General features: G+C 46.1%; 1 protein-coding gene across 1 annotated transcript; it reads right to left on the bottom strand.

Moving 5' to 3' along the window:
* Positions 1-9,525: 9,525 nt before the first annotated feature.
* LOC131254149 (exocyst complex component EXO70H1-like) lies at positions 9,526-11,442 on the bottom strand. The gene has a single exon (XM_058255153.1). The coding sequence runs from the start codon at positions 11,440-11,442 to the stop codon at positions 9,526-9,528; it is 1,917 nt and encodes a 638-aa protein (XP_058111136.1).
* Between the last annotated feature and the right edge of the window lie 628 nt (positions 11,443-12,070).

Below are 12,070 nucleotides of genomic sequence, written 5' to 3'. Positions count from 1 at the left end.
ACTTAATGCGGATTGCAGAAAATAAAATCCAACCGAGAGATAAAGTGTCACGAGCCATAGGCTGAATGTATAAGACACATAAAGTTGTCTTGAATAACGAGCTAGCAATGTCTAAAGGGGATCAACTAAGGTCCAAAGGCCAGAAGTCGCCCGATCGATTAGAAAACCGACTCATATTAACTCGGTTGTAGTGTCGGTTATCAGAATAAGAAGGAGTATCGGTTATGAGCCGACTTTGTTTCATCCGATAGAAGATAAGAAGCTCTGTCCTTGCAGCCAGTCAAGACTCATCTATTACTAGAGTCGGTCAAGGCCGAGTAGAGCAAGGAAGAGACGGTGTAAGCATGAATACCGTCCTGAAAATCTTTTGAAAGGATTCCTGACCTCGATAATCTCAGGATTGAGAAGCATCTGTAAGCAGATTACAATCAAATCAAATCTCCTAAGATTGGGGAGAGAATTCCTGCATGGCAGGACCTTTCACTCCTATAAAAGAAGGACATCTCTAAGATCAAAAGTATGTAGAAAACCCTTCTAACAATCCTTCCTACACTGTCCAGTCACTGACTTAGGCATCGGAGGGTCCCCGACTCTAGCCAGGGTCTCCTTTGTTTCATCCTTATGCAGGTGGTAGATCAGAAGGAAGGCCCACCAGTTTTTTGCATCAACAGATTGGCGCCGTCTGTGGGAAACGGTACAAAAAAGTCATTTTCCACGCTCTATCCAGAAGCTGCAAACGTGCTCTAATAGTGATAACTAGAAGAACGGTCCAACAAGAGCCAAATAAGGCTACTGTCGCTGGACCACCGGGTGCGAACATAGCCCAAGGGACTCAAAATCAACCTGACCACTGTCAGGATTCTGCTGCTCGTCCGGCAGCCTTTGCTGCGACGAGAAATACCCAGCGAAACTGAGGTAATGGGTGATTGGATAAAGAGGTCCAAGAACTCAGATCTGATATAAATGTTATGAAATAAATGTTGGAACAAATACATCGACAACAAGTTCAGCCCTATGCTCAGGCGACCAACATCCCACAACAAGTCACCGACCTTGAGCCTGTCGTTCCGCGATCGACGGTCCCTCAGCAAAGTCAGCCCCATGGTCCACCTGCAAAGACCCTGGCCAAAGAGTCAACCAAAAAGGAAGTTGACTCGGCTGGAGTGAAGAAGCGTAAAGACGACCGAATGCGTGATGAACGTAAGCCGGGAAAATGACCCGACCGGAAGTTCTCAGTTTACACTCCGCTCAATAAATCACAGGAGCAGGTGTTGATGGAGATTAAGGGTGAAAGATTTGTCAGTTGATCGAATAAGCTTCGAAGTAATCCGAACTGATGGAATAGGGATAAATATTGTCACTACCATCGCGATCATGGCCACAGTATAAGTGATTGTTATCACTTAAAGGAAGAGATCGAAAGGCTTATCCGAGAAGGCCGACTCAGAGAACATGTAGAAAGAATCGGGATAGTAGAAGAAAGCTCGAGTAACAACTGACTCACGGAGAAAATTCAGACTATTGTCGCTGGTCCCTGAGGCGAAGGCGACTCAAACAATGCTCGAAAAAATCATGCCAGGAGCATCAGTCGACCTGAGTCTGAGATCCTGATCATAGCCCGGCAGTTGAAAGAAAAGAAGAGAGAAAAATATTGTATCTCGTTCACCGATGAAGATGCTTGAGGTATTTACCATCCCCATGATGATGCATTAGTCATCACTCTCACCATCGCGAACCGAAGGGTATTCCATATATTCGTCGACATAGGATCGTCTACTGACGTGATGTTCTCTCAAGCGTTCGACAAAATGGGTGCTGAACGATCGGCATTATGACATGTTCGTACCCCACTGGTTGGATTCTCAGGAGGACAGATACTCCCAAAAGGAATCATCTCACTGCCACTTACTGCTAGAAACCCTCCGCATCAGGCGACAGTAATGGTCGACTTTCTGATAGTCGATCAGTAGTCCGTCTACAATGTTATACTCAGCCAACCCACTCTGAGTCTCCTCTAAGCTGTGGTGTCCACATACCACCTCTCCATGAAATTTTTGACTAGGTTGGGAGTGGGAGTCATCGAAGGAGATCAGCAAGATGCACGACGCTGCTACACGACAGCTGTAAAAGCTCCAGTCGAGGTATCCATAATTGAGTCACTAGACCCTCAGGTTGAAACTCACGAACAAGGACAACTGGTGGAGGACCTTGTCTCGGTACCTTTGGTCGAGACAGATGAATCCAGAACCGTACGGATCGACTTGTCTCTGCAGTCTCCCTTGAAAGATAATTTGATAGCCCTGCTTCGATGATACGCTGACATATTTACATGGAGTCACGAAGATATGCCAGGAATCGACTCATCAGTAATGACTCATCAACTCAACATCGATCCAACCTACCGGCCGATCCGATAGAAGAAATGCCCGCTCGGCCCTGAAAGGTATGCTATCATAGAAGAAGAAGTCAGCAAGCTCCTCAAGGCAAAATTCATAGAAGAGATATACTACCCAGAATAGGTAGCTAATGTCGTACTTGTGAAGAAAGCCAGTGGGAAGTGGCGAGTCTATATTGACTATACCGACTTAAATAAAGCCTGCCCAAAGGATAGCTTCCTCTTCCGAGGATCGATCAGTTGGTAGATAGCACTGTGAGGCACGAACTCCTTAGTTTTATAGATGCTTACTCAGGATATAATCAAATTGTAATGCATCAATCTAATAAATCAAAGACCACCTTTGTCACTGACAAAGGTCTTTATTGTTACCGTGTGATGCCATTTGGTTTGAAAAATGCTATAGTGACATATCAAAGATTAGTGAACAAAATGTTTTCTTGACAAATCGGCCGGACTATGGAAGTATACATTGACGACATGCTCGTTAAGAGTATACATGCGACTGACCATAAAGCCAACTTAGAAGAAATGTTCCTGATCTTACGCGAGTATCAAACGAAGTTGAACCCAAGCAAGTACGCCTTTGGCGTTAGCTCGAGAAAGTTCCTCGGATTCCTAGTTAGCCAACGAGGTATCAAGGCAAATTCGAAAAAGATCAAGGCATTGCTCGACATGGAGTCCTTGAAAATAATCAAAGATATACAAAGGCTGACCAGACGAGTAGCCGCACTCAACCGTTTCCTCTCCCAAGCCACCGACAAATGGCTCCCATTCTTCAAACAGTTGAAGGGACGGCAAGTGGTGGATTGGACGGAAGAATGTGAAGTAGCATTCCAGTAACTAAAGTCTTACCTCGGATCTCCACCACTCTTATCGAAACCCCGAGCTTGGAGAAGCTCTTTTATTATATCTCATGGTGTCTAACGCAGTGCTTAGCTCGGCCTTGATACGGGAACATGAGGGGAAACAGTTGCCGGTATATTATGTCAGCAAAGCATTGCTACCAGAGAAAGTGGCCTTGATCCTGGTAGTGTCATCCTGACGACTTCGACTATACTTTCAAGCTCATACCATCATCATCATAACCGACCTCCCACTGCGTTAGATTCTACAGAAACCAGAAGCATCCAGCCGACTCACGAAGTGGGCGATTGAACTGAGCGAATTCGATATACAGTATAAGCCGAGGGTAGCCGTCAAAGGACATGTATTGGCCGACTTCATTGTTAAAGTGACACCACAAGTAGATCCAATGACTACACATGCTACCGTGCCTATTGAGGAATCGATGATCGCTTCTCTCGAGTCATCGCAATCCCTTGGAAGCTGTATGTCGACAGCTTCTCCAATTCTAAGGCAAGCGGGGCAGGAGTTGTCTTGGAAACTCCCGATCAAGCCTACATGCAGTATGCCTTAAGACTTGGATTTCAAGTCTCGAACAATACAACAGAACATGAAGCTTTATTGCTCGGCCTATGACTTGTGGCCAGTTTGGGCGTTACGCATCTTAACGTCTTCAGCAATTCACAGTTGGTCGTCAACTAAGTCATCGGTGTGTATCAAACATGTAAAAAGTAACTAAAAGCGTATATGGAGAAAGCCAAAGAATTAATTAGAGGTTTTCAACAATGTGTCGGATCCCTTGGACAGAAAATACTAAGGCCGATCTATTAGTAAAACTTGCCTCAGCCAATGAAGACAACATACCCAGGTCTGTTCCAATTGAGTAAGTTGCTAAGCTGAGTGTCAATGACCTGGTTAGCTCGACCGTACATACGATCAATTCGAAACCAACTTGGCTCGACCCAATCATCTGATACCTCGACAGTGGCAACTTGCCTGAGAACCGCACCGAGGCCTGATGATTGAAGATTTGAGCTTCCCGTTATACCATACTCAACAGGGTGCTGTATAAGAATGGCTACTATGCTCCCCTCGTACGATGCCTGAATTCCAATGAAGAGGACAATCACTCGCGCACAAGGTCTTACGTCAGGGATACTACTGGCCGACCATCCAACACGACGCTCATAAGCTCATCCAGACATGCGACAAATGCCAATAGTTCACGGACATTCCGAGGTAACCCCCGGAGGAGCTGCCTTCTATGATCGGTCCCTGACCCTTTGCGCAATGGGGAATCGACATCATCGGACCACTCCCTTTATGGAAAGGACAGACCAAGTTTGCTATTGTAGCAGTGGACTACTTCACAAAGTGGGCCGAGATAAAGCCATTGGCAAAGATAACTGAACAGAAGATCACAAACTTTGTATGAAAAAATATTTTCTGTCGGTTCAGGATACCCCAGACTATTATTACTGACAATGGGAAGCAGTTTGACAATAAGAGCTATTGAGAGATGTGCAATAATCTCGGGATTGAAAATGTGTACTCATCGCCCCATTATCCTCAGACCAACGGACAGGTTGAGGCGGTCAATAAGATCATCAAGCAGCATCTCCAAACCAAGCTCGACCAATCCAAAGGAGCATGGGTTGAAGAGCTCCCGAAGATCTTATGGGCATACCGAACCACGGCTCGAACTGCTACGGGAGAGACTCCCTTCTCCCTTGCTTATGGCTTGGAAGCCATCACCCCAGTCGAGATCGAATTGCCTTCAGCCCGAGTTATTTCGTTTAATGAGGAGGATAATGAAAAGCTTTTAGCCCTTGGACTCGATCTTGTGGATGAACAAAGGGAAAGAGCTCGGCTACGAATGGAGGCTCGATAGCAACAAGTAACTCGGTTCTACAATGCCTGAGTCAAGGTCAGGCATTTTCGAGTCGGGGACATGATTCTCTGAAAAATGTTCCTCAATACCAAGGAAGTTGGTGCAGGCACACTGAGACCCAATTGAGAAGGACCCTATGTCGTTTCAACCACCATCCGACTTGGAATGTATCGGCTGGAAAACCTAAATGGGCAGTTAATGCCTCATCCCTGGAACGCTGAGCATCTCAAAATGTATTACCCTTAGGTTAGGAAAGGTTCAAAAGAGTAAATAATGGAAAAACGTGTAAACCGAGTCAGTTGAATAAAACCAAGTATATTCATTTATCACTCTAAGTGTTTTACATTGGGTTACATCAAGCTCTACTGCAGCATTACATTGAGGAAGTAACAAAAATAAAGGCAGAGACTGTCGACTTCAACATAAGAAATCCTCTCTTGGTTGCAGATGCTCTCGAGTCAGCCCTGAAGATTGTTGTGCTTGAAGCGCTGGTGTGAGTGTCAAAACCAAGTGCTGGTGTGAGTGTCAAAAATGGAGTTAACTCGGCAGGTGGCCAATATTCAGTTACTGCCACCACTTGGAGCAACCTCTTGAGCCGCCTTGGATTCGACCTCGGTACCAGCCGCAGCATCAGTAGACCCAACAGCCTTAGCCTCCGGTCCCTCGGACATAGAGGCACCTTCATCAAATCCCAAAAGATCAAGGTCGAGAAACGACCGCTTCATCAGGTGAACACAAGCTATATACCCACTTTGATACAAGTGATCCCTCTCTTCCTCAAACTCTTGGGATTCGAGAAAGGTCTGTACGGCCTGATCCTTAGCCTCCATGGCCTCGTTGATGGCCCTCTAAATAGCCACCTCAGCCTTAGCCTTGGTCTGAGCCAACTTATCCACGCAAGAGGCATGAGCCTGACGGATTCACCGACTCTCTTCTTGAACCTCTGTCAGTAGCGAGGCCATGCAAGCACATTCGGCTTTGACATCATCGGCGGCCTTCTTATCAAGTCCCAAGTCGCTTGACAGAACGCCAGCCCGAATCAGGGTAGCCTCAATTTTTGCACTCGCCTCAGCTGCCTACTTTTGAGCTGCAGTCAGATCCGAGTAGGCTTTAACTAAACAAGGGGCCAATTGTAAAAGAAGAACGTGAAGCCAGACTGAGTCACCAATATAAGAAATCACAAATAAAAAGAGAGATCACAAACATTACCTCAAGGAGTATCTTCGCCACATGACCAAGGGTTTGTAGCGAAGGGGCATTGTAGAGACTAGCAAAGTCTCTCTTGCTCCCATGAGCGATGGCCTAAGGAATCATCCCCAACACGACCCGCTAGAAAGGCGAAAGCTCCAGTTGAGTCATCCCCCCTCCTAAAGCCTCCCCTCTTTCCTCCTCTGTCGGCTCTAGGCCCTGCTCGGCAACGGGTCCTGACTCAGGAGCCACCTAGGACTCGACAGCCACCGTATCCACCGCTTCCACCCAATCTTCTGGATTGAAAAGATCAACCATGGTGGGGGCAGCCAAAGTCGCCAGCTCTTTGGCTCTTGGAGCCGCCTTCTGCTTCTTTGAAGGTTGAGACTTCGATAGTAGAATCAATCTCGGAGGAGCCTTCATCTTGGAAGCAAGCTTAAGAAGGGGTCGAGCTCAGCCATATCTGCATCAGGAGAAGTACAGAATTGGATAAAAAGTCAAAAGGGGTGTGTCAAAATAGCTAGAGAGTACCTGTCACGTCCGACTCTAAACCCGACAGAAGAAGACGTTCCGGTTGAAGAAGTGTCTTCCAAGACCGATCCTCCTTACTTAACGCCCACAGATCCTTAATCCGAGCTAGGGCACCAGCATCTAGCTTCGGTCTCTTCTTGGGGATATCTGCAAAATGCACGCAGTCAAACTCAAAAGTATCATGGCAAGGGAAGAAAGAGAAAGGACACGCTTAGTCACTTACTTCAGAGAAGGCCCGAGGAACGAGAGGCTCGAAGAGTCCTGGCTCGGCGATCTCCCAGCGACCACTTACCTAAAACCATCTCTCTCTCCAGTGCTTGTTGGAGGTAGGGGGTCGGTTATGAAAGGACCGCCCTTGTTCTACCTAGCACACAAGAAGTACTAGCCGAGCTGATTAGGGTTGGACCGTACTTGGTACAGATAAAGGAACTCATCAATAGTCAGTGGGGGCTGCTCTGTTTCAGCCCACAGCATTGAACATTTGAACAAGTTCCTCCACCTGTTCAGAACTATCTGCCCAGGGGCAATCTGGAGTCGGGATAGGAAACCCCGAGCAACGGGTTAAAGGGGCAAATGCAAGCCACATTGCATGACGACTTGAAAGATCGCGACCATCCTAGTAGGAGGACAGTTGGGTAATTCACTTGGGAGGGGGAGACGAAGGATGACTAATTCAGGGACATGATACCCAACTCGAATTCTATCCAAGTCCGCCTCAGTTAACACTGAAGGGACCAGACCCCTCTGATTGTCTCCAGTCACCCCTTCCTCCGCAGCCTCCCCTTCCTCGTCTGCCGAATCAACGACCCAAGTCGATCTCCTAAGAAGAACCAACTCAGTGGTTTCCTCAAATTCTTCATCCTCTTCCTCCAAGTCATCCCCAAGAGGATTAGGTCTCCTAGGGGCAGTCGAAAGTGACACGCCACCGCCAGAAGGACCTGCCGAAGCAGGAAGTTCCGTTGAAGTTCCAGAAACTCTTTTAGAGAACTCGAAAGCTTCATTGGCACTAATCATCATCTCCGTCAGCAATGAGGGCGATTCCGAGACATTCCAGAGATGTCTCGTTTCGTCCTCATCACCGAAAATCTCCTCCCGGGGACTTGAAGGACCATGCATTGCCATTAAGATTAAAAAGGAAAGGGAGGGAGAGAGTTAAAACTCACCGGAGAGGTGAAAAGCACACAGACTGAGAAGCTAAAAGGGAAAGGATGAAAACGGCAACAACAAAGAAGAGAAAATAGGAGAAGAAGGAGTAGACGAGGAAAAATGGGAAAAAGGCGTCTCGCTCCTCCTTTTATAACCCTGCCACATGGTAGAGGCATTTAAGGAGGAGTCGAATCGACACCTGTTTCAACTCTCCCGCTCGACACGTGCCGCATGCCGACTGACACAAGTAACGCCCTCGCCACGCATCCGATGCTCATAAGCGGATGAAATGTTTTGACGGTTGTTTGCTCGTGTGACCTCGAGCATCGAACCGACGCCTATTAGGAACGACATAAGAAGCATTAAATATTTCATCATAACCTCGGTCTTCGATGCAAACCGACTCAGAAACTCGTTACTCAGTGTCAACACGACTGACACAAGAAGTAGGCTTACTATTGGGGAAAAAATACGACAAGTCCGGAAACACGGTTATGGAATGGACACACTCTACTGACATAGCCCGATGATCCGAGGTAACAGGTCCTATTGAGGCAAGACAGTAAAGCCTAAAGGAGAGACTTAACTCGGATTGCAGAAAATAAAATCCGACCGAGAGATAAAGAGTCAAGAGCCATAGGCCGAATGTATAAGACACATAAAGTTGTCTCGAATAACGAGCCAGCAATGTTTAAAGGGGATCAACTAAGGTCCAAAGGCCAGAAGTCGCCCGATCGATCAGAAAATCGACTCATATTAAGTCGGTTGTAGTGTCGGTTATCGGAATAAGAACGAGTATCGGTTATGAGCCGACTCTGTTTCATCCGATAGAAGATAAGAAGCCTTGTCCTTCAGGCAAGACTCATCTATTGTTAGAGTCGGTCAAGGCCAAGCCAAGCAAGGAAGAGACGGTGTAAGCATGAATACCGTCCCGAAAATCATGTGAAAGGATTCCCAACCCCAATAATCTTGGGATCGGGATGCATCCGTAAACAGATTGCAATCAAATCAAATCTCCTAAGATTGGGGAGAGAATTCCTGCACGGCAGAACCTCTCACTCCTATAAAAGAAGAACATCTCTAAGATCAAAGGTATGCAGAAAACCTTTCTAAAAACCCTTCCTACACTGTCTAGTCACTGACTTAGGCATCGGAGGGTCCCTGGCTCTAGCCAGGGTCTCCTTTGTTTCATCCTTGTGCTGGCGGTAGATCAGAAGGAAGGCCCACCAGTTTTTTTGCATCAACAAATTTTATAACCTGTTAACTAAAGTTTTTAAGAGTACTAAAGTTCAGGATTATTATAAGCATACCATATATCCAATTAAATGCAATCGATACGTAGTTTCTAAGGGCGTACGTATCATCGAACGCTTTGCAAGAGTATCAAGTTTTCCTCATTTAAATGTGGTTTCTCAACTTTCTTCAAAATAAACCGGTAATTCACGGCACAGAAATTATCCCACGTCTCGTATTATCGAACAACAAGTTTCAATATAAATACCTATACAAAACCGTATGAATATACCGCTCACCATGACCCCTGCGAGTGTAACGAAGAACCCGATACAGATACCGAACCCGAATTTCCATTTCCCTGAAACAGATCCGACAAATATTTCTCCAAATCATATGGTGAAAATCTCACCAAATTGCTACCCTCACCTCTCAACAGAACCCTATACTTTCCATAAAATGCACGATATGCTGGTACAATCTTCGTGGCCACCGAAACTTTAATGTTGTCCCTTAATTTCCCGTCTGGCACGATCCACCCAGACTGGACCCGATACACAGCATCGAAGGCCGAATTGAACTCCTGAAACCGCTCTTTTACAATCTGGGGTTCCATCTCGGCCGTTGGATTCTCTGGTAGTGTGGAGGCCACCTTGCTCCAAGCTATCCGCTCGTAATTTGCTGCATACTGATGGACTTTTGACTCGTGATTGTGAATCCACTGATCACCGAGTATGTAATGTAGATCACAACCGCGTACTTTTGATACCACATATTGTACATTGTTTGCGAGGAAGAGATACGACAATGCAATATCTTTGTAGAGTTCTGCTTTTCTGTCGAGCTTACAAAGAAGGACCAAGATAAGCCATTCGAGTCTGGTCGAGATCGCTGAAAGCGGATTCTCCACAGTGCTTGAATTTCGGAGCAATGTCTCTGGTGATGGACTCTGCACTAGCTGTGGATAGTTAGTAAAGATATCAGAGAGGATATCACTGTAGTCACCAAGGAAACATAAATAGTTCATCACATATCGTGTCAGTGGGTGGAGCCCACCACCTGGGACAGGCGATCGTGATGAATCCTTTTGTATTGCCGATTCGAATTTGGTTAGCATGGTTCGGACTCCTTCACCAAGTTTGATGAGAGAGTTTATAGCCTGCGATCGGACGGTGGATGTCAATTCATACGAGAAGATGGACTCGATATCCGGCCAAAGCTCAGAGATTGTGTTATAGATGTCCAAGAATCGGAACATCTTCTCAGGTGATTTTCTGCACTTTGTGACGACTTCTGGGAATGTGAAGAGGTAGGTTGCAGCCTCCTTGGCGATTGCAGAGAAGCAAGACTCTTTGATCGTGTTTGAGGCCCCAAAGACATGATCACATAGGATCCTTTCGCCGAAGAAAAGTGTGTTAACTGCTATCTTGATCACGTTCACCCAGTTCTTGATCTCATGTTCCAAGACCTCCCAGTCCGTCTTCTGTATATGATTTGAACGAATCCGTTTGAACCCAAGACGATAAATTCCTTCATCCACGATCGATTTTCTAATGGTGTTGTAAATATTCACACATTCCTTGCCATACCCAGATGAGATCATGCACTCGGCAATGGCCTGGAGGTCCAACATGGCAACCGATGCCTCCCGTTCGACTTCCTGAATTGAGTTACCAGGAGTCTGGATTTCGTCCTCAGACCCCGAATCGTCCTCATAATCTGAAACGCTCGATCTTGTTGTGGTCGAGCTGCAAGCAGACACCAACTCCGGGTCCAGATGATCACGATTAGCAGTCAGGATCTGTTGGAATTCTTTCTTAAGCCGTTTCATGGCTATCTGCATGAGAACCTGAGAGAGGATGAGCTTCTGAGAGCTGGAGTTTTGATTTATGTAGAAATGCATGGATTGCTGCAGGTCTTTTACTGATCGTAGGAATTCTCTCGCTTCATGGCCGTCTTCATAGAAGAGGGATGTGAACTTAATGTAGGAAGATGAATCTGGGTCCCACTTGATGATGATGGCTTCAGCGGCGGTGAGCTTTCCATCCATGATTGATTCGGAGAAGGTGGGGAAGAGAGGGGAGGTGGGACGGGTATGGGAGTAAGAAGGGGAGGAGGGCCGAGTATGGGAAGGAGAGGAGGGGATGGAAGAGGAAGCAGGTTTTGACGGATGGTGGTGGAAGAAGAGACTCCTCATTCCTTTCCTCGCCATGAGTGTGATTTGATGAGAATGGTATGGGTAGAACCGTAGAAGTGAGATTTTTCTGGACTGGACTTTTTTTTGGGTGTGTTCGGGTGGTTTTATTTGATTTTGTTGGACAGGAATGTCGGGAGAGATGATGTTGCTGTAGTTCAGGAAGCGAGAGATGGGGAGGGGTTTTTAATGCGTGTTTGGTCAAAGAGAGTTGACTCGTAACTCGTTTCTTAGTGTTTGGGCGTAAGAAATGACGAAAATGACCTTTGTAATTATCGACGGTCGATTTTCTGAGAGAAAGACGAGGGAAGAGTAGAGTTGGTTAGGTGAGACCCCGACCTCACCAAAGACGGTGAGGCCCTTACCGTGGGGTTACCATGGGTCAACCTGAATCCACGCCGTCCACCCGTTTTTCTAGATCAGTTTAGGGAATTATTCCAAAAATCTATTATATCCAATTATCAGGTAGATCATACTATAAAAAACATGCCTGATCATTAATGGGCCACAAAAGTTTTGGATCAAGCAGATATTTATTTTTCCCTTCATCCATGATTATTTGACCTTATCAACAGACTAGATGGTAAAAACAAACTACGGAAACATTAAGATGCTTCCAATAAGTTTTTAATTACATGACGGTCAA

This window comes from Magnolia sinica, chromosome 8 (genome assembly GCF_029962835.1).
Source record: "Magnolia sinica isolate HGM2019 chromosome 8, MsV1, whole genome shotgun sequence".
NCBI classification, from domain to species: Eukaryota; Viridiplantae; Streptophyta; class Magnoliopsida; order Magnoliales; family Magnoliaceae; genus Magnolia; species Magnolia sinica.
The sequence above is the reverse complement of the archived record's forward strand: the minus strand, read 5'-3'. Positions and strand labels throughout refer to the sequence as shown.